Source organism: Galeopterus variegatus, unplaced genomic scaffold (assembly GCF_000696425.1).
Source record: "Galeopterus variegatus unplaced genomic scaffold, G_variegatus-3.0.2 Scaffold6896, whole genome shotgun sequence".
In the NCBI taxonomy this organism is placed as follows: domain Eukaryota; kingdom Metazoa; phylum Chordata; class Mammalia; order Dermoptera; family Cynocephalidae; genus Galeopterus; species Galeopterus variegatus.
In genome coordinates, this window is record NW_007733007.1 from 34,379 (window position 1) to 57,272 (window position 22,894).

Below are 22,894 nucleotides of genomic sequence, written 5' to 3' on the forward strand. Positions count from 1 at the left end.
AGAATCCACACCAGCCAGTACAGCAGCCTCCCTGAGGTCCTCTCTCCAGTCTGTTGTGGGGAGCTGCAGCCCTGGGGGTGGGAGGGCCCTGATAAGGCTGGTGTTAAATGGCAGCTTCTGGGCTCTTAGATTCTGTGATCTGGGAGAGAATCTGTGGACCAGACTAGCCGGAACTTCCTGCAGGCTTGAGGACAGCGGGCTCGGGGCAGGCCCAGAACAGGCGGGGCTGCTGGCTCTGGGGCTGGCCCTGATTGGAGTTGTGCTGTGGGTCGTGGGGGTGAGGGTGATGCAGGTAGGGCAGGTAGGGGAGCTTAATGACTGAGCAGTGGTTAGGAAGGGAGGCGGGAACCGGGCAGGCATCCAGGCTGGCCAGGCCCTGTCTCCGGCACCCTTGGGGAGGCTGGGAAAGGGGTGGGAGTAGGCCGAGTCCATGGGGACAGCCTCTGGCCTGACTGGCTCTCCCTCTGCTCTTGTCCCGCAGACCCAGACCCGGTGGCTGCACTGCCCCAGACAGAGTAAGTGAACCTCGCTTCTTTGCTTTGGTGGCTGGAAAATCAGGAGAGGCCGGGTAAGGGGTGTGGGGACAGGGTGGAGCTGAGGCCAAGAGGCCCCGGACAGGGCTTCAGCTGAGGAGGAAGGCATTTCATTAAGACCCCTTCCTTGGCAGGGGAGAGGTCAGTTCCTAAAACTCATATTACATCCAACTTTATTTTGCCCACAGCCTGGGAAATAGCAGAAAACGGGCCTGACTCTAATCTCTGCCTCTGTCCCTTGCTAGCTGTGTGGCCTTGGAGGATTCACTGAAAGTCTCCAGTGTCAGTCTGTTCATAGGTAAATGGAAGCAGTGAAAGCACCCACTCTGTTGGGTTGTCACTGAGAACTAGATGACAGTCGGCACTCAGCACAGGGCCTGGCCCATTGTATAGTTTTTGCCATTGTCATTTGCTTTGCCAATACCATTTCTATTCCTGTGACTCCTGTTAGGGACCCTGCCCCTTGGAACCTGGGAGCCTGTCAGGGGCAGGGTAGTCTAATGGTTAAGGGCTTCGATGCTGGGGTGACTGCCTGTGTCTTAACCCCGGTCGTCCTGTGCTGGCCATGAGTTCCTGTCTAAGTCAGTCTTTCCAGGCTTTGGTTTTCTCATCTGTAAAATGGGCCGTTGGGTAAGATGCCTCGCCTCACAGTAGGTGCCTGTCTTTGGTTTTAGGCAAATCAGGTAGGGTTGGACTGCGCTTTTGGGGGCTTGGGCAGGATTTGGGTGCTCAGAGCTGCCTCTTCTAAGCAGTGGTCGGTCTAATGGCCAGGGGCATTTGGGGCCCTAAGTTTAAATCCTGGCTACCCTGGTGGGGGAGGGGTGTTCGAGCCTACCTTTGTCTTCCTGGGGTGAGCTAAGCAAGGAGGGCTAATTCTCAGGCAGGTGTTGCTCAGCAGGAGGTCTCAGAGATGCAGATTGCAGGCCCTGGGCCCCTGGAGGGGAAGGAGTCCTTGTACCTGTTAATTTGCTGTCCAGAGTAGGTGGACCCTGGGCGGGTTTCTGCTGGGCTTGCCACTGTGTAATTAAGGTCAGAATTAGGGGCCAGCCTCTCCTCCCTGATTAGGGACCTAAAATGAATCAGCAGTCATTCCTCCTGCACCTGGCTGGGGAGGTCTGCGATGGCTGCGATCTCCCCAGTGATTACAGCCCTCCAGGGTGAGCCAGGACGGAAGCTGCAGAGAAACTCAGTCTGGTGGGGATGCAGACTCATCAAAGGGGGACAGGGAAGGATGCCCAGGTGTTTTAGTCCATTTTGTGTTGCTATAACATAAATACCTGAGACTGGATAATTTATTAGGAAAAAAGGTTTATTTGGCTTACGATTCTGGGACAGCTGCGTCTGGCACGGGCCTCAGACTGCTTCTACTCATGGCAGAAAGTGGCAGGCAGCCAGCAGCGGGTACTAGTAGATCACATGGCGGGAGGAAGCAAGAGAGAGAGAGAAGGTGCCAGGGTCTTTTTAAGCAACGAGCTCTCGCGGGAACTAATAGAGCAAGAACTCAGTCATTAATCCCCCTTACCCCAGGGAGAGCATTAATCCATTCATGAGGGATCCGCCCCCATGACTCAATCAGTTTCCAACACTGCCACATTGGGGATCAAAATTCCACATGAGTTTTGGAGGGGACAACACATCCAAACTCCATCACCAGGGGACTGGGACACTGACTAGAAAGGGGCCAGGGTGGGGTGGGGTGGGGCAGTCAAGGAAGACTTCCGGATGAGATCTTGGCTGAGCAAATGAGCACAGTTGGGGGTGGGGGTGGGGAAGGGGCAGAGGAAGCCCCCGAGCAGAGATTGAGGGCTAGGAGCAGAGNGGGGAAGGGGCAGAGGAAGCCCCCGAGCAGAGATTGAGGGCTGGGAGCAGAGTGAACCCCTACCCAGATCTGGTGCTCTCGGTTCTCTCTCAAGCCACCCTCCTGGAGACACCCTCTGTCAGGAATGTGCAGCCCGGCCCCTCCTCTCCCTGCCTTCTCTCTGTGTCCTGTGGCCCAGCATCCTGCTGTGTCCTGGAGACCAGGCTACTGAGCTTGGGGTTGATGACTCTGCAGCCAGATCGTGTGTCAGGTCGGCTCCAGGCTCCATGCTGGGGCCAAGTGACCCAGTGTCCCCAGAGCTGGAGTAGACCATGTTGCTTTTCATCATCCTGATGGTTAGGATTGCTCAGAGTGGGCGAGGCACTTCTGGGCAAGGAAAGGGGCCTGGCCTCTGCAGCCCCATCTCCTATTCCAGACTCAACCTGGGGTTACCCCAGCTGTCTTGAACCCCATCTCCTGGAGGCACCAGGGCACGAGCTCAGAGGTTCAAATCCCCACTCAGTAGCTATGTGGCTTTGGGCTGCCTGTGACCTCTCTGAGCCCCAGTTTTCCCACCTGTTAGGTGGAAATAATGGCAACCACCTTGCAGCATGGTGAAGACTAGTGAGGCTGGTCAGGGAAGCGTCAGCCTCTCCTGAGTATGCACATTGTGTTCATTTGTGTTCCCGTGTCCTGTCCAGCTTGGATGCTTCCAGGGTGATGGGGTTTGTGTGCCCAGTGCCTGGGATTCTGGGGTGGGCCTGGATTGCTGGGGCCACGTCTCACCAGTAGCGGTAGTGAAGAAACATCACTGTGGAGTGCTCTAACCAGGGCGACAGGGCTTTCACTGTCATTTACTGGGCAACAGTGATGGAACATGCGCTCCCTGTAGAGCACTAATCAGCTGAGGAGTCCTAAGGGGCCTCCATTCCAGCCCCTTAATTTTACACATGGGGAGATTGGGACTTGCCTGAAGTCACACAGTGACATTGCTGGTGGCCTCCTGACTCATTGTCTAGTGCTCTTTACGCTGCCCCCCGCTTCATTCCCTCCCTTCCAGGCCTCCATTTACCTAAGTTCCAGCTGCTTCCCTGGGTGGTGATTTTCCACCCTGAAGTCCTCTGGGAGAAGAATCAATACAGATCCCTTTCCTCCTCCTTGTTATCCAAGAGAAAGGAAGAAAAATCTTGATTTTCTTTTTTTAAAAACTTCCCCAAAGGTGGTCACTGCACACACACTGCTTTGAATAAACAAATCTCAAAGTGGGGGACATTTCACCTCTTCTCACTGCATTTCCTCCACGGCCCCTGCTGGGAGGTTTGGAAGTGGCCTTGGACTTTGCCTGGCAGTCTACCTGGCTCCCCAGCTCCCCGAGGCTCCAGGTAACGCAGTTAGAATAACTGCCCAGTTCTGCAGAGCTTTAGTCTCAAAGTGACCTCACTCCCGGGCCAGGCCTAGCCCCCCTCCCTGCTGGTGAGGAAGTGAGATGCCCAGCAGGAGTGTGGTTGGTAAGTGAGGGACAGAGTCTGGGTCTTCCAGGGTCTGGGGACTTGGGCTGTGCACCATGGAGGTGGCTTTGGGTGTTGGCTTTGCTATTCACTAGATGTGTCATTGAGCAAGTGGCTTCCTGTCCCCAAGCCTCACATTCTTAATCAGTAAAATGGGGATACTAAATCTACTCTCCTGCAGGGCTCTGTGTGGCATAAACAAGTTAGCAGATACAGTGCTTGGTCTGGCTGGCCCGTGCCACCCACGTTCAATGTACTTGCTGTAGTTATTCTGGAGCTGGTGGAGCTCTGTACCCTTGGGAGCCAGATAGACTTGGGTTTGATGTGGCGTTTACCCACAAGCTGTGGGACATGGGCCAGCCATCCCGCGAGTCTGTGTCCCCTGTCTCCATAGTGGAGAGAGTCACACCTGATGGGCCATGCAGGTGACCTTGGAAGGCAGCTGCATGAGGAAGGAGTGGGATGTCAGGTCATCTCTGGCTTTGAAGCCTGTGGGCTTCCCTTTCTCTTCATGTGCTTGGCTGGGTCACTGAGGGAGGCAGCCAGGCTACTACGGGGTAATCCCAGCTGCTGGTATTGCTGGGTGTGTGTTGCCACCGAGGCCCATGGGGCAGTTTTAGAGTTGGGCCACCCTGCTCTACCATCCCAAGGACTGAGGATGGCCGGGAGCTTGTTCTTCCCACTGCTGGGAGAAAACAAACTTCAAAGTGCTCGGTTAACTGGTGGCACATTCTCTTTCCTCAATGGGACATATCTGTTAGCAGATAATAGTAATAATAGCAGCAGCAAGTAATAATAGCAATAATAATAATCGTGTCCACCGTGTACCAGGCACTGGGCTATGCCCAGGCCCATTACTCCTTCCATCTCTAGGAAAGAGACACTGTCATTACTCATTTTGCAGATGGGGAAATTGAGGCTCAGGGAAGTTAGGGGGTGTGCCCAGGGTTACACATAGATAGTACATGTTCATTCAGAGCAAAGATTAGAACCAAGGCTCCTCTGACCTGGAGGCCAGGCTCTCGACCACTGGGCCACCCTGCCTCCAGGAACTCCTGCCTTGGTTCACGGAGGGAGGGTGTGGCTGGCTCCATATGAATGATCCCATTGTGTGTGTGTTTATCCGGGTAAGGATTTTGCCTGCTAAGAGATGATCTCTGAGCTCTGGGGAGAATGGGTTCCAAGTAGTTGGTGGAATGTTCCAAAGAACTGCCTGGAGTGTGATTCTGGGTCAGGCCCCTTCTCTTGAAATGAGAGCAGGGTAAAAGCAGCCCCTCTCCCCACTGCACAGAGGTCTTGTGAGGGTGAAGGGGTGTGGAGATGGGTCTCCTCACCTGCAGGTCACCTCCATGGGGACAGGAACCTTTCGTTTTTGTTGGGGGAAGATATTTTGTTTGCTGCTGTGTCCTCATGTTTAGCATTGTGCAAGGGCAGGGTGAGTGCTGACTATGTCCTTGTTGAATGAATGGTGGACAGAAGGACAAAGTGGGGGTCTGAAAGGTGACTTTCAGCATCTCCATGGAAATAAAGAAAAAACAGTCAGCATGGCAATGACATCTCTGAACCTAGATTCTGACTCTGGCAGCTGCTGGGGCCAGGACAGAGGTTGGGGAAGGGAGGCTCAGAGTGGATGAGGGGACTGAAAGCCACACAGCTGGAGTCAATGACCCCACTGGTGCTGATGGTGTCAGCTGCCACCTGCCGAGCCACTCACTGCACCAAATATTTCTTTTTCTTTCTTTTTTGGTCTTTTTCGTGACTGGTAAGGGGATCGCAACCCTTGGTGTGGTGTTGCCCGCACCGCGCTCAGCCAGTGAGCGCACCGGACATTCCTATATAGGATCCGAACCCGCAGCGGAAGCGACGCTGCACTCCCAGCGCTGCACCCTCCCGAGTGCGCCGCAGGGCCGGCCTTGCACCAAATATTTCGTGCACATTCCCTTATCACTTGCACCACTAGGAGCCCTAGGAGATGGGGACTATGATTGATCCCATTTTGCAGGTGAGCAACTGAAACTTGGAAAGTTGAAGAATTCACCCGAGATCTCACAGAGCTAGGGTACAGCAGGGCTGGGACTAGGTCTATCTGCCCCCAAAGCCATGCACTGAAGCCCGCAGGACTTGCATTTCCTGGTGGGCTTTGAAGCCTATGCATTCATATCTACCTTGAGCTGTCACTGAGGGTGTCATGTTTGGAAGGGCAGCCCTGAGCACCCATTGGTGGCCAGGAAACGTGAGCACCATGGATCTGGCTTCCTGTGCTTTTCCTGGATTCAGGCCCATACCTCCGACCTCTGAGTGCAACAGCCCCATGGACTCCAACCCCCTGTGGGGTTGTTTGCTTTTCCTGCCTAGTTTTGTGTCTGTTCCCACAGGGCTCCTGTGGCCTTGGCATTTCCTAGCGGATCAGGATTTTGGTTTCTGGCCCCAGCCGCAGTGACTCTCGTTGGCTCACTGTCCTGCCCCTACCTGGGCTCATCTGGACAGATGGATTGTGCTGCCCATTGTTTAGCCTCTGTCACCTGGGCCTGGGGCCTGGGGGAGGGAATAGGGCAGCAGGATTTCTGGAAAGGACAGGGAGACCCATTTTACCTGGATACATCAGGAGCTGAGAGTGTCAGGTTAAGAGGAGGCCAGGCTCAGCGAAGCAGCGTTTGACCAGAGTGGAAACAGGGCGCTGGAGGGCCTGCCTGCGGCCTGGCTGTGGCCTTGTGCCTGCTGAGGCTGCTGGGTGTGGGGAGCATGGAGGACCCTGGGCAGAGAAGGTCAACCAGGCTGGAGTGTCCCCCCAGTCCCCGGAGGAAATTCTCAACGTTTTCCAGATTGCTGCTGACCTAGTCAGGGGTTATTTGGAATCTCAGGCTTTTCTTTACACCTGCTGTTTCCCAAATCCAGAGCATTTGAGCCTCCTGTGTCCTGTCCTGCAGGGTCTGTGTGGAGCCTGAGGCCCGACAGGTGTCAGCTCTCCCTGCCATAGAGTCCCTCATGGGAGGGTTATGGGGACCAAGTCCCTCTTTCCATTAGAGACGTCTCTCAGGCCCCTTGCAAAGTCCCTAAATTGGAAAAAACTGTATTTTTTCTGTACTCTTTCCTTCTTTTCCACCCCTGGCTACCAAGGTTCTCAGTTTCCACAGGATCCCAGGCCCTTTGAGGACCCAGTATAAAAGCCATGCGGCCCCTCCCCTGGAAAGGTACACACGATGTAACCGTGTGTCGTACTGAGTAAATAGCCCTTTGTAGAATCTTGAGAATCCCATGCGGGATCCCTGCAGCCATAGGGCTCTGCCTTAATCTTTCATCCCTAGTGCCTGGCATGAAGTGGGTGCAATACTACTAGTTCACATGTGCACAGACTTTACAGTTTATACAGCCCTTTTTGTACTCATCTTGTTTTGATTCTGGCCGCAACTGCAGCAGGCAGAATAATGGCCCTCCCGGCCCTCAAAGATTTCCATATGCTAACCCCTGAAGTGGGTGCAATACTACTAGTTCACATGTGCACAGACTTTACAGTTTATACAGCCCTTTTTGTACTCATCTTGTTTTGATTCTGGCCGCAACTGCAGCAGGCAGAATAATGGCCCTCCCGGCCCTCAAAGATTTCCATATGCTAACCCCCAGAACCTGTGAATATGCTACCTTGCATGGCAAAGGGACTTTGCGGATGTGACTAAGTGAAGGATCTTGAGATGGGGAGATTTTCCTGGGTTATCGGGGTGGGCCTGTGTAATCACAAGGATCTTTATAAGCAGGAGGCAGGAGGGTCTGAGTCAAAGAGAGAGATGGAAAGGTGCCACGCTGCTGACTGAAGGTGGAGGAAGAGACCGTGAGCCAAGGAATACAGGAGGCCATAGAGGCTGGAAAAGGCAAGGGAGTGGATTTTCCCCTAGAACCTCTGGAAGGAGCGTAGCCCTGCGGACACCTTGCTTTTAGCCTAGTGAACCCATTTTGGACTTTTGACCTACACAACTGTAAGATAATAAATTTGTGTTTGAAATTACTAAGTTTGTGGTAATTTGTCACAGCAGCAATAGGAGACTGACACACCAGCCCTGGAAAGAGGAAATTATTATGGGTCCCACTTTGCAGATCCAGCAAGATAGAGCCACTTGTCTAAGGGGGCTAAGCTGGCAGGTGGCAGTGCTTGAGCACAAAGCCCAAGACCAGGGGCTCTGTTTTCTTTTCCTGTGCACCCTCTCTGTGTGTCCAGGACAGTGCTCGGGCAGCCCTTGGCCCCTCTGCTGACTGGCTGGGACTCCTACTGCCCTTCACTTCTGTCCTTGCATCCAGCACATCTTTACTGAGTGCCTACGATGGCGCGGGTTGGAAGGGCTGGCATTCTATGCCAGGTTGTATTATTTTTATGTGCCTGGGTGTGTGTATGGGCTCTATAGCCAGGTAATGACGGCCTGTATGTATTCAGCACTTATTCTATGCCGGGGTCTGCTCTAAGAGCTTTATCTCCCTTATTTCATTAATCCTCGTGATGCTCTCATGGGGCAGGCACTATTACAATCCCCATTTTACGGGTGCTGAAACAGGCACAGAGAGGACTGGACATCAGCCCGAGGTCACAGAGCGAGATGAGGCAGAGCCATGGTTAAACCCTGTTGGCTTCCAGAACCTGTGTTCTAAACCCTCTGGTTCCACCAGCTCCTGCATAGATCTGGGTTGGATCCTGCCCACCCCGCATGTTGGCCATGGGACCCTGTCCATTGACTTATCTGCCTGACCCTCAACTTCCTCTCTGTAGGGTGGGATGATGAGACCCACCTGATGGGGCTGTTGGGAGGATGAAATGAGATGTGAAGGATCAGATGCCCGGTCAGTGAGCTGCTCCTTGTCACCTTCCCAAAGAGTACAGATCTTTCCGGGGCAGACTCTGGGGTACAAGGGACCCTACACTAGCCAGTCTATTGCTTAACATTACCTGAGATGTCCTTCCTTCCTTTTTGTAAAAGTCATACATGTCTATTGTAGAAAAAGTAGAAAGGACAGAGAGTGACAGACTGAAAGCAACCTTTAATTCTACCGCTGTGTGTTTCTGTCCAGTTTCTTTGCTATGCACATATACAAGTATACATAATTTTCTACTATAGAACTGTGGTTTTTGTGCACATGCTGTTTCTTGGTTCACTTTTTTACGTAATTACCTATCATGAGCTTGTGTATCCCATACCATGGGAACTTGTATTCTTCTACAACACCCCACATGGCTCTTGATGAGTTATTGATGGGGGTGCTGTGCCTGTCCATGGTACCCGAGTGCCGGGTCCCCAAGATGTCAGGGAGGGAGGGCTGTGCACCATGCACAGAGCAAAAGGCCGAGGCCACGCTTTGGATCAGCATCTGTGGTTGTGGGACCAGGCTGTGTAGAGCTGGTTCCCTGGGTGGCCTTGACACTCGCTCCCTATTGAGGACTGTGTTATGGATGCTACATGGGGGCCCCTCCCCAGACTTCCTCTGGGTGGCTCCTCACCCCTCTAATCATTCAGTAAGTGGCACAGAACAGATTGGGTTCTGGAACCCTCGCATGTGTGAGGGGTGGCCGGTGCAGCATGAAGATGTGAACACACACAGCCTGGAGGTGCTGCTGTGCCGCCATCGAGGGACCCCGTACCTGGAGGAGGAGTGGGGAGTAGGATGGGGAAGCAAAGTAGCACACATGAGCATTTGCCCCGTGCCAGACTCTAGGCTAAGGGTTTTACATGCCTTCTTTATTTGCTCCTTACCAGAGCCCCGAGAGCTCACCCCATTTCACACATATGGAAACTGAGGCATAGAGAGGTGCTAAGTGCTTCACGTGCATTATTGAACAACAGGAAGTAGAAGCAATGATTTGCCCCGTTTCACATTAAGTGACTTGTCCCAGCACACACAGCCGAGTGGCAGAGCCTTGGTTTTATCCCAGGTCTCTTGGCTCTGGAGCATATGCCTCTTCACCCCTTGAGGCTGTGATCCCCAGTTCTCAACTCTGTCTGCACCTTGGAGCCAGCAGGGAGCTTTTTTTTTTTTTTTTTAAAAAAAAAAAAAAAAGATGACTGGTAAGGGGATCTTAACCCTTGACTTGGTGTTGTCAGCACCACGCTCACCCAGTGAGCTAACCGGCCATCCCTATATGGGATCCGAACCCGTGGCCTTAGTGTTATCAGCACTGCACTCTACCGAGTGAGCCACGGGCTGGCCCCAGCAGGGAGCTTTTAAAGACACCCAAATCTGGACCCCTCCCCAGACCAATGGTCAGGGTCGCTAGGGTAGGGGCCCTGGCTCTGGTATCTTTTAGAAGCTCCCTGGGTGACTCCAATGAGCAACCGGTTTTGAATCTTGGGACTAGATGATCTTTAAGATCCTTTGGTTTTAACATGCTATACGAACCAGAGAGCGGCCAGGGTTGAAAAGAGACCTGGCAGCAGGCCTAATCGGGGCTCACAGTTTTTGCTTTTCTTTTGTGTCTGTCGGTTATGGGGATTGCATGGTGGTGGTGGGGCATTTCCGGAGGTGGGTGGTGATACTCTGAGTGGGGCCGTCCTGGGGGAGTGACCGCCACAGCCTCCCCATGCCACAGACAGGGTTTTACTCAGACCTTATAAGGCAAATGCTATTCTGGTCCTTTCTATTCCCCAAAGGTGGAATTCTTTTCCCTTTCATATTTTTTTGTGACTTGTCCTAGAAAAGACCCTGGAATGCCCATACATCTGGGCCCAGACAGCCAGGAATCCTCAGACTGTTCTGGTTTTGGGGGTCTCCTCCCTGACCGCCCACACTATGCAGCCTCTGGGAAGGGACCCTGTGGAGTCTGTTGTCCATAGAGGCTGACTGAGAAACTGGGGACTGTACCAGCAGCTGCAGAGGGCAGGGGCACTGCTGTTCTGTGGGGTGGGGCTTCTTCTCTTTAAAATAGGCCAGGGCAGGCTTCTGTCGGTGAGTGCTGACTGTGTGCTGGGGCTGATGGTGCGAGGTGGCCAGGATAGAGCAGGTCCCTGCTGGTGTCGGGTGCCCACACCCCTCCTGCCTGTTCTCTCTGGAGAAAGGGGAGGAAGGCACAAAGGTGCTTGGAGTTCCATGGACCAGAGACATGCCAGCGACCTTTGGGTGTACTTGAGCTACATCTGGCCAACAGTGAATATTGGTGGTCGCAGTGAATATTGGTGGTTGGGGGCATTGGGAGAGGTCCTTTTATCCATCTCCTGCCTCCATGGCTGTTGCTTCTTGGAGTTCCTCTCCATGGATCTGGCTTCTTTCCTTTGCATTTGGGCGGCTGTGGACTCACCTTGTAAGCCCAGGTATCGTCTTACAGTGAATATTGGTGGTCGGGGGCATTGGGAGAGGTCCTTTTATCCATCTCCTGCCTCCATGGCTGTTGCTTCTTGGAGTTCCTCTCCATGGATTTGGCTTCTTTCCTTTGCATTTGGGCGGCTGTGGACTCACCTTGTAAGCCCAGGTATCGTCTTAATCTCTGGCCTTGCTCTCACTGCAAGCTGAGAGGCATGAGAGTGCAGGAAGCTCAGATAAGGCTGAGATAATTGGCCTCTTGTTGGTTTTATGGCTCTTTTACTATCTGGAGCCTTTGGGGAGGCCCCAGAAGGAGTGTTTGCTCAGAGGGAGGATCTGACTTTCCAGCCGGCAGGGCCCTGTGTGGCTTCCTCTGACAGCAGCTGGGAGAGGCTGTGCCCTGGGTGGGTGCAGGGTGGGTCAGTGGCCTTAGGAGGCAGCAGGAAGGGGCAAGGAGGGAGGATGCACCCTGTCTGAAGGTGGGCCAAGGGCAGAATATCTACCAAACTGGAAAGGTATCTTGAGACAAAACAAATAGTTCATTCCATGCAGTAAAGCAAAGAGTTTCATTACAGGGGAACTGACATACAGGGTGACGGGTCAGACAGATGACAACACAAAGGCATATCCCAAACTTCTCCGCACCACCTTCTGTCCAAGCTCAAGTTTATATAAGCAGTAAACAAGCTTAGTGTAACTAGATCCAAATGTTGATGCAGGTGGCCAGGCTGGCTTATCGCCACACTGGTACTTGATCATGCCATCTTTACAGTCAGCACGTTGTTCCTATCTGCTGTTCTAACTATCTCACCCCCAGTTACTGTATAACTTTATGGGCAAAGCTCTCAGAAAGACATAACAAGTGGTAAGGACTCAATATGGAGTCAGCTATGCTCACAGTCCCACACACCCCCAGCCTTATTTCTTGCCCTGCTCTCCTTACACGCTTACCTTGAGCCAGAACTTTGCTTGTGCTTCCTCCTACTCCTGCTTTACTTCTTTTCCCTTGCCTGGGAAGCCATCTCCCCCTCTTCGTCTGCCTGGAGAATACCTGCTCCAGTCTGGGGGGCAGCAGAACTGGTGTTGAGAGCAAGGCTTTGCAGGCAGGTTAACTTGGTTCAGATTGTAGCTGTGCCACTTGCTGGCCAGGTGACTTGGGCAGCGGGGGTCGGCACGAAGGTGACTTCTTTATGCTGTATGGATGCCCTCCCGCCCCCCTGACACAGCCCAGGATGCCAGGACCAGTGTCTGGGCTGGCTGCTCACTGTGCTTTGATAACGTGCAACCAGGAGGTTCATACGTCAGCCTGTCTTTGGCTATTAGTATGCTCATAAAGTACTTCCAGATCTCTCAGAAGCTGCCTGGCCTCACCCACTAATTCCCATATGCACCTCGATGTCACCTTTACAGTTTACACAGCATCTTCTTCGGTGTTCTCTTGGTTAAGCTGCACTGGAGTCTTGGAGCTGAGTGTTACAATTTCTCTTGAATGGTGTCTGTTTAGACTGCTATAAGAAAATACCGTAGACTAGGTGGCTTACAAACAATAGAAACTTATTTCTCACAGTTCTGGAGGCTGGGAAGTCCAAGATCAAGATGCCAGAAGATTTAGTGTCTTACGAGGGCCCGTTTCCAGGTTTATAAATAGATGACACTTGCTGTGTTCTCACATGGTGGAAAGGGCAAGGGATCTCTCTAGGGCCTCTTTTATAAGGGCTCTAATCCCATTCATGGGGTCTCTGCCCTCATGACCTCATCACCTCCCAAAAGCCTAATACTATCACCTTGAGGGTAAGAGTTTCAACGTACAGATTTTGGGGGGACACAAATGTTCAGACCACAGCAGACAGAGACTTGAATGAGCGCTTCTGATTCTATGCTGAGGGCTGTTGCTCTCCTTCCTTTTTTAAAAATGGTGGCTAAATAGGCAAGAGTTTAGGTGACTTTATGACACAGTGAGTCTGTTTTGTAGGTGGACATTTAAATGTGAATTCTCTGCTTCCAAGTGGTCTAGTTGAAAGAACCACAGCCTTTGCAGGCAGACAGACTTAGCTTTAGATCCCAGCTCCTTCTAGTTAGCCGAGCGACTTTGGGTAAGGAATTGAGTCTTTGTGAGCCTCAGTTTCCCCATCTGCAGAATGGGGATAACAGTGCTTACCTCCTATGTGTACCTGTGAAACTAAATTTGCACATATATGTAAAGCAAAGGAAGCAGCTTGTAGTAGCGGGTGCTTTGTAAAGATCACCTATTGTCATGGTTACATATCAAAGCAAAGAGGGTCTGTGGCCGGGAGACTGTCCAGCCAAACAGCTGTTACAGAGATGGGCTCAGGTGGGTCCCTTCACCTCAGCACTCCTCCTCCTAGTCCAGAACAGCCCTGTCCCCTCTTGGCCTTTACTTCCTGTCAGAGGAAAGCATCACCCCAGGACTGAAATGTGCTGCCTTCCTCACCCCGGGGTGACACTACTGAGGCCTGGCAGTACAATGTGAGCGGAGACTTGCTTTTGCAATAGTGCAGGTGACTTAGACCTGCGCTGCCCACGTGTGGCTATTTAAAATGAGTAGAATTAGGGCCGGCCCGGTGGCGCACTGGATAAGTGCGCCGCTTGGGAAACACGGCGGCGCTCCCGTCCGAGGGTTCGGATCCCACATACAGACCGGTTCCCGCTCACTGGCTGAGCGAGGCGCGGGAGCAGCACCGAGGGTTGCGATCCCATTGCCGGTCCCCGGTCCGGTACGGGGGCAACACTGAGGGTTGCGATCCGTTGCCGGACACGGAAAAAACTTCCTGTCAGAGGAAAGCATCACCCCAGGACTGAAATGTGCTGCCTTCCTCACCCCGGGGTGACACTACTGAGGCCTGGCAGTACAATGTGAGCGGAGACTTGCTTTTGCAATAGTGCAGGTGACTTAGACCTGCGCTGCCCACGTGTGGCTATTTAAAATGAGTAGAATTAGGGCCGGCCCGGTGGCGCACTGGATAAGTGCGCCGCTTGGGAAACACGGCGGCGCTCCCGTCCGAGGGTTCGGATCCCACATACAGACCGGTTCCCGCTCACTGGCTGAGCGAGGCGCGGGAGCAGCACCGAGGGTTGCGATCCCATTGCCGGTCCCCGGTCCGGTACGGGGGCAACACTGAGGGTTGCGATCCGTTGCCGGACATGGAAAAAGACAAAAGACAAAAAAAAATAAATAAATAAAATAAAATGAGTAGAATTAAAAGTCAAGTTCCGTAGTCACACTACTCCCACTTCAAGCGCTCAGTAGCCGCACGTGGCTGATGGCCACCGTGCTTGCTGGACAGCACAGACAGGGAACATTCATCATCATGGCTCTCCAGGCCCTGTTACTCAAGGGGCTCTGGGCGCCATAGTAGGAGGCCAGCTTTGGAGCCAGGCAAGCTGGCTTCATGATCTGGCTTGGCCACTCCCTGGGCAGGAGTGATCTTGGGCAGGTTCCTCTACTCCCCTGCAAAATGAGAAGGATGCCAGGATCCACGTCTTGGTGGTGTTGGGAGATGAGGCAAAGGACCTGGCTCATAGGAGGTGCTCAGGAGTGGAAATCCCCTCCTCTCTGTCCCTCCCTTCTCTCCGCACCGTTCTAGTCTCTATCACCCTCTCATCCTCTGCTAAGGGCTCAGGTGCCAGGAAGTTCAAGTTGATTCCTTGGCAATGGTGGCTGCTGTCTCAGACAATCTAAGGCCTCTACCCTCTAGGTTGGCATAAGTGGTCTTTGTGTTTTTTGAACCTGGACTTAAAAAAAGTTCATGTTGGAATAATCTTAGATTTATAGAAAAGTTGGAAAGGTAGTCCATAGAGTTCCATATACCCCCTCGCCCTGTGTCCCTGTTGTTAACATCTTATATGACCATGGTACAGTTGTCAAAACTAGGAAACCTGTGTTGGTACATTACCATTCACTAGACTCCAGACTTCCTGTGGATTCCATCAGTTTTTCCACTCATGTCCATTTTCTGTTCCAGAATCCAATCCAGGATCCCACGTTGCATTTAATCATCATGTCTCCTTAGCCCCCTCTGGCCTATGAGTTTCTCAGTCTTTCCTTGGTCTCCATGACCTTGAGGATGTGCAGGAGTAATGACCAGATGTTTTGTAGGATGTCCCCCAGTCTGGGTTTGTGTGGTGTTTTTCTCATGATTAGAACGGGGTTATGGGTTTTGAGTGAGGTGCCATCTTGCAACAGCACACCAGGGTGCATGGCACCCGTGTGACATCTCTGCAGATGCTCACCTTTGTCACGTGCTTGAGGCCACGTGTGCCAGGGTCCTCTGCTGTTTCCCGTCTATGTGTCTGTTCTTCGGAAGTGAGGCGGTGGGTCCAGCCCATGTTGAAGTGTGTGTGTGTGGATTAGCTCTACCTCCCACGTGTAGTCTTTTGAAACTCTGCAAGTCCTTGTTTCTTGCAAGAGGCAGGGACCCCCTGTCCCCCCATGACCTTCATCTTGCATGTGGGGTGATGGAGAGGTGGAGATTCCCGTTGAGTCTGCACTGGAGGAATGATGGGCTCTGTGCGTCGAGAATTACTGATCACTGTGAGCACATTTGCTCTTAACACTAAGTAGAAAGAGAGGAGCAGGTCGGGCCTATGGTGCCTTCCAAAGACGGGGAAACGAGAGGCGAAGTGGCCTGTGGAAGGCCGGCCCTGCCGTGGGCCTCCCTGGTGGCCTGGCCCGTCGCATGCCCCGCCGACCTGGTGAGGGGCTGCGGAAGCTTCAAGGGGCTGTCCCTGTCCCTGCTGGCTCATCAGCAGGTTTCTTGGCCCACAGGGTGCCAGCCGTGGTAAGCAATGGGGATGCTGTGTACGCAACTTTCTCTGGGGTCCGGCGCTCCAGCTGGAAGCGGAAGAGCTCCCGTCGCAGTAAGTTTCCCCTGCCCCCTGCCCGCCACCCCCCCCAGGTAGTGCCAGGAGAGTGCCAGGACAGTCTCGTAGTCTCCTCCAGGCCTAGAGAGCGGACCTGGGCCCTTGTTAGCTGAGAGGTCGTCCTCACTGGGAGGGCTGTTGTGGTCTTGGTCGCTGCTCAGAGGTGACCAACCACTGCCCACAATAGTGGTCCAGGCGTAGATCACACATTCCACCATGCATCTGTTCCTCGAGTACTTGCAAAGCTCCCACAACAGACCAGGGTGGGCCTGGCAGTGGGAGGACCCAGGTGACCCAGACGAGGTCCCTCTGGAGGCAGAAGCAGACGCAGAGGCAGGCAGTTACCACGTGGTGGGCAGGTGTGTGGGTAGGTGCCAGGGTGAGTCCTGAAGGCAGAGAGGGAGGGAGCAGCAGTTAGCAAAGAGGGTTTAAGGCAGAGGGACTGGCTTGTACCACAAGAGCCTGAGGGTGAGGGGACGCCTGGCACTTGGGGAAGCGGCCAGTGGCTCAGTCCGGTCCGGGGGTGAATGGACAAGGTGAGGCTGTGATCCCCCGGCTCCTCCCCAGCTCCTCTGGGCAGGCCTCCAAGGCCACGCTTAGGTTTTCCATAGCAACAGGGAGCCATGGAAGGCCAGAGATGCGGCCCCTTTTGCCTTTCAGTCCCTTCACTCTGGGGTGGGGGTGGGGTGGAGCCAGGAGGGAGGCCAAGGGTGGGAAGGAGGGAACTGGAGAGAGGCAGAGTCGGTGTGGGAGGAGGAAGAGGGGGTCAAGGATCAGGCTCTGACAGGGCTCTGTGGGGTCAGGACACTCTCCTGCCAGGGGTGGGGGCTGGTTTTCCAAATCCCAGTCTGCTCAGCAGGGGAGGGGCTGGTCCCAGGGCCAGGGCGACTGCAGATGCTCAGGGCCAGGGCACAGGTGCCGCGATGCCTCATGCTCCCTGCAGGTGCCGTGAGCAGCTGCGGCGTCAGCCAGATGGGCAGGCCTGCGGATAGCAGGGGGGCAGGGGAGTCTGCATGGTCACTGGGAGGGTGCCTTGGAGGAGCTGGGGGTGGGGAGGATCGGGGGTGGCAGCATCCCCCGAGAGCAGCTGGCGGGCTCCGGGCTGGGCTGCGCGGTGCTGGTGGGGCGGTCAGGATGCTGCGGTGCACCAGCTGATGTCAGCCCAGCAGCGCCTNGCTGGGGGTGGGGAGGATCGGGGGTGGCAGCATCCCCCGAGAGCAGCTGGCGGGCTCCGGGCTGGGCTGCGCGGTGCTGGTGGGGCGGTCAGGATGCTGTGGTGCACCAGCTGATGTCAGCCCAGCAGCGCCTGGGCCCGGGGCCACCACAGCCTGCGGCCACCACAGCCACCACAGCCCGCGTGCGTGCTCTTTCTCTCCCCCTCCATGCCCAGTCGACCGGTTCACTTTCCCTGCCCTGGAGGAAGATGTGATTTATGACGACGTCCCCTGCGAGAGCCTGGATGCCCATCAGCCTGGTAGGGTCTCTTCCATGCTCTGCCTCCTCTCTGTCTCTCACAGGGGAGGGTGGGTGGAGCCTGCTGAGGGTCTTCTCCTTCCGGTTCCTTCCATCCCCACCCAGCCCAATGCCCCTCCTTCTTGCTTTTGAAAACCACTGCAGTCATCCAGGGAGAGTCTGCAGATGGCATGGCCTGGCTTGGCCTAACCGGGCCTGCATGTCATGGGCAGGGTGACCCTCTGGCTGTGGGTCCCCTGCAGACATTTCACCTCTCCAAGCCTTGGTTCCTCTCTCAGGAAAATGGGGCGATAGTCCAGGCTTCTTAGGGCAGTTGGGGATGACAGATTGTTAAATCCGAAGGGTAAAGGAGATAAAGCTCTGGAAAGCCCTGTGCCCTGCTCTGGGATTGTGGCTGCACAGGAGAAATGGGGTGGGGGAGGGGTAAGTCCTGCTGGAGGAATACTGACTAATAACGAACAGTATAGGACATCTTTGCGTGGACACATTAGGCCAAGTTACTCTTCCAATTTTGAATCATGGAATCTTCCAAATTTTGATTTGGGGTATTATGTCTTCATTTTATAGACAAGGAAACTGTAGAGGCAGGGCTGGGGTTTGAGCCTGGGTCATTGTGACTCCAAGTCCAGTGCTCTGGCCCCTACTCCAGGAGGATTGGGGTGGCATCTTATGACAGATGAAGCATGTCTGATCGCACTGTTCAATCACCCTCATGAGGTCAGCGGGGCAGGGCTCATGGCTCCAGTTTTATCAGAGAGGTTAAGCCACCAGCGTGAGATCACACAGCCAGGATTTGAACGGACGTCTGCCTGACTGCTACACTATTCTGCCTGTTTTCAGGGGTCCCCATGTAAAGGGGGAAACAGCCCCTGCTTTTGAGGAGCTCTTAGTCTGGTAGGGGTGGCCTTGACACAGTCCAACAGGAGGGGGACCACAGACAACATGACAAGGTCCAAGGACTGCCAGAGTCATGCTCCTGACTCCTGTCCCAGGGACAGGGACAGATGGACCAACAATGTTCTCGTCCCTTTAGCAAGTCCAGGATGTGCTGGGAGCACATTTCCTGCTTTAGCCCATTTGAATGTGGGAGAGATGGGGACACAGAACACTGTGTTGGGGGCAGGAGGGCCTTATAGGAAGGCCCCAGATCTCATGGGTGGGAATGGCTGAGGAACTCAGTGGTTGAGGGGCTTCAGGTATCATTTTACCACTTTGGACTGTTTTCCCACCTGAAAATCAAGCAATTAATGATTTGGCCACCGTGTTCACCGTCCTCAGGGTCTGGGAGGATCTGGCACGCCCTTGCTGTCTTACCTTGAGGTGGTTAAAAGCAGGTGGCCTGGGAGTCAGGCAGTCTGCATTTGCATCCCAGCTCTGAGCCTACAAACTGAGGACTGAGAGCCCCACCTGCGAGCTCCACTCACATGGCTGTGGGAGGATCGAGCCAGATGAAGATGTAAAGAGCTCAGCTCAGGGCCTGGCCCTCTGCAGGCTCTGCACACAGGGCCACTGCTGGCTGTTGTGGTTAGCGCTGCACCTGCCGAGGGCCCCAGCACTGGTCTGCCTGGGGCTGATGTGGGCTTAGCGGGAGCTTGGAGAGGAGGTTGCCAGGCAAGGTGCAGGCCATACGTGCCAGTGGACACACACAGCCCTGGGTTGAAATCCTGGCTCTGCCATTGATTTGGGCACAGGGCTTTGTGCCTTTAGGCCTTGGCTTCTTCATATAAAATCAGAAGATCACCCTGAACTCCTAGGCCTTTGGGGAGTATCGCACAGAGAACTGCTTAATCTCTCTGGGCCTCAGTTGACCCATCTGTAAAATTGGGGCAATAATAGTTATGTCCTAGGGTTGTGGTGTGTATTCATGAGAAAATTGATGTAGGGCACTGAGCAGGTGGCCATGAGTGCTTCAGAAAGGGGGCTGTATTTTGAGCATTAGTGAAGCCTGAGGCACTAGGAGGCAGGGGGACCCTGTGAGGTCCCTGAAGGGTGAGGAATTGGCACTTAGGCTCCACCATAGGCTCAGGAGTCTGGTAACTCTGCCTCTACTGGAGAGGATAGTTCTAAATGGGCTGCAGGTGATCTCATCAGGACAGCTGGGTCCTCAGTGGACAGCAGCATGATGAATGCGTGGAGTCCCAGCCCTGCTCACTGTCTGACCCCAGCCAGCCACATCTCTTCTCTGTTCGTCCCCCACTGCCTTCTGCTGTTTTCTCATCTGTCTAATAGGAGGGGGTGATAGTGCACACCCTGCCAAGCACGCAGAGCTTCTGGGACATGCTGCACACTGAAGATGGAAGCTAGACCTTCAGAAGCTACTGTGGTTCTTGTTCCAGGGAAACCCCAAGAGCTGGGACCTGCCTCTTTAGTCACTATTCTCAGGGCCTCCACTGCAGTAATAGGACAATCAGCCCAGCCTTGTGAAGGTCACAGCCTGTGCACCTCTGCTCCACTCTCTAGAGACATTAGTCACTATTATCTTTGCTTAAAAATAGCCTCATGTTCTCTCCTGGTCCTGGGACCTGAGTCTTGCTAAGCCTCAGTACATCTGTTTTGTTCTTTGGATGAAGATCTCCTCCCCCGACACCAGCTTTCCTGTGGGGTGGAGTTGAGGGCTCTGGGTCGGTGCAGTGAAACCGGAGCCTACCCAGAGTCACCACGAGTGATGATCAGCTCTCCTTGGTCGAGTGCATGCACCATGCCAGGCTCTTTGCTAAGAGCTTCTTGTCCATATTTTATTTACTTGACCTATCAGTTTATTATATCCAGTTTGCAGAGAGGGCTCAGATAACGAGAGCTGCCTGTTCTTCAGCACAGTTGTTTCTGAGTGGATTTTTTAAACCCTTCCCAAGGCATACCCTTCTTTTGCGTGGACAGATCATCTGCACGTTCATATACTTTTTGGAGTCTGACCTCACTTTTGTGAGGTCTGTAGTTCCCCAGATAACAAAGGACATGAAGCCCAGAAGGGCAAAGGGCCTTGCCCAAGATGGCCCAGTGATGGAACTTGGGCTGGGACTCGGGACAGTGGCTTTCTTACCTCAGCCTTCAGATCTGTCCCTCCAGACCAGAGGACTCTCAGCTCTTTGTCCCTGGGTTTTCAGTCCAAGGCATTTCCCTGTGGAGAGCATTGAAAGAGAAGGAAACACTCTTGGACTCTGGGCCAGGTGCGCCCCCTACTGGACCATCCTGGACCCACATGGGAACTCAACTTTGGGATGAGGGATCCTGGGGAAGGGACCAGGCTCTGTGCCAGCCCCTTTCCTGTGCCGACTCATTTAATGCCCTGACAGTCTTCATTTTACTGTGTGGATGCTGTGGGCCCGAGCAGGGCCTCGACCCTAGGGCTTTTCGTTTCCACCAAAAAATGTCAAGGAGACCCCGAAGGAGCATTCAGATCACAGAAGTGTAATGCTGATATATAAAGGAAATTACAGAGTCTGCTGTCTGTCACATTTCTTGTGCTTTTCTTCATTTTCTCCTGCCCTCCTCACCCTATGAGGTGGGCAATGTGTTGTCATGGCTGCATGCTGTGGTCGAGGAAGGCGAGCTGGAGCCCGGGGCCAGGGCCTCACTCTCCACACTCCGTCCTCCCCAGCCCTCCCCGTCACCCACTTGGGTTCAGGAGCTGGGTCTGAGGCTCCACGTCTGGTAGGCTTGGCCTCGGTGCCTCTGGCTCACTAGCCCTGTCCCCTGGCCTGCAGGGGCAGAGAGGAACCTGCTGTACAAAGATGTGCACCAGGACGGGGTGCCTCGGGAGGCGGAGGACCTAGGCTGGAGCTCCAGCGAATTCGAGAGCTACAGTGAGGACTCCGGGGAGGAGGCCAAGCCGGAGGTGGAGCCTGCCAAGCACCGAGTGTCCTTCCAGCCCAAGGTGAGGGGACTGGGGGGCATCTCTCACCTTCAGGGAGGGGGTAAGTGGGGTGGTGAGGGCCAGGCCTGAGACTTCCATCGGGGCACCAGTGACTCTCAGGCATGTGTGGTGAGAGAGTGGTAAGAGGCTCAGGTCATCCTGAAATAGGAAGTGACCCTCGGGAGTTGCTGCTCAGCTGCGGAGAGCTCTGAACCTAGGATGGGGATGGTTAGTACCTGGCACAGGTGTTACCCCTACCCCGTTCCTATGGCAGACCTTGTCAATTGATCACGATGCTCATGGGGTCAGAAAAGGCTTCAGAATCATTCTCAATATGCTGCTCTAGGAGCCCAACTGTTTGATTAGAGTTGGCACTTGGATCTCTCTGCCCTACTGGATGCCTTCTCAGACCAGCACTCAGACCCACATGGTCTTCTCTGTCCTGCAGCCGTGAACAAGCAGAGGCTGCTGGGGCTGAGCTCGAGCTGCCTGGAAGGCTTCTTTCCAAGGCCTTTCAAAGTGCCATTCATGCATTTGGTTTTTCTAGTGATTCTGCCCGGAACAGGGATCATTCTGCCTATTTCGTGGAAGGAGCCACTGAAGCTGAAGGGGGACACATCGTCTGGTTCCTCCTTTCCTATGATACCCTTCCTCCTCCCATATAGTTCTGTAGATGCTATCAGAAGGCAGAGTCTGTCCACGCTGGGATTTGTAATTTAACAGGAGCAGCTTCTTGCAGTCCCTGCCTGACAGAGGTGACCGGGTCCCTCTCAGCCTCCTTTTAAAGACACACAGACAGGCAGGGGGAGTGCCCCATGTGGGCCAGTCCTACGAAGGCCGGGCAGGGATGAGAGCAGGGGCCCAGGCCAGGGCTGGGATTATAGGGCCAGCTTGAGCCCTTCCCGGCACTAAGTCTTGCCTGGGGCCTTCTGCCTGTTTCTGAGTTTGGGGATCCCCTTTGGGAGGGGGCCAGAGCCACACACATCTAAGAGTGTTCAGGTAGCCTTTCCTCAGAGCAGACGGGCTGTCCAGGTCCTGAGCAGGTCTGAGGGCTGAGCAGGTCTCCCTGAGCCCCTGTCTTTTCAGGGCTGGGCCTCTATGGCTGGGCTGTGGAAGATGGCCTTAATGGCTTGCTGGCCCAAAAAAGTGAAACATCTATGACACCTACTGTGTGCGAAGTCCATATTTTTGGTGTGGGTTGGGATACACTGGAACAGGAAGACCTGACCCAGGCTCAGCGAACATTTATGGTCTAGGAGGAGGTGCTGAATATGAAACAATCTGTCAAAAATAAGGACAAAAACGCCTTTCTGAAAACATGAGCCTGCGTGCAGCCTGGCCGTGTGCCTGATGCAGGTGGGGACCAGTGAGACCGATGGAGCAGGCCTCTGAGAGGGGCGAGTTGGGGCTTGGCTCGGAGGCCAGAGGAGATGGGAAAGAAAGGCACTCCAGGTTGGAGGAGTGGCCCTGGCAGAGGTCCTGGCACCGGCCCCGCTTCATGTACTTCAGAAGGGTCAGCGTGCGCTGCTGTAGGGAAGGGAGCTTTGGTTATGGGGCCCCTAAGCCCCCTGGGCAG

At 54.1% G+C, this 22,894-nt stretch overlaps 1 protein-coding gene across 1 annotated transcript in view; it reads left to right on the forward strand.

Annotated features, from left to right (window-relative positions):
• Positions 1-22,894, forward strand: part of ARHGEF10L (Rho guanine nucleotide exchange factor (GEF) 10-like) — a gene marked incomplete at both ends in the record, with an annotated part of 83,431 nt that overhangs the window by 1,281 nt on the left and 59,256 nt on the right. Inside the window, 4 exons of the mRNA XM_008591396.1 lie at positions 482-515; positions 15,898-15,989; positions 17,383-17,466; positions 21,170-21,339. Coding sequence (XP_008589618.1) covers positions 482-515; positions 15,898-15,989; positions 17,383-17,466; positions 21,170-21,339 — 380 coding nt within the window. The remainder of the gene's footprint in view (positions 1-481; positions 516-15,897; positions 15,990-17,382; positions 17,467-21,169; positions 21,340-22,894) is intronic.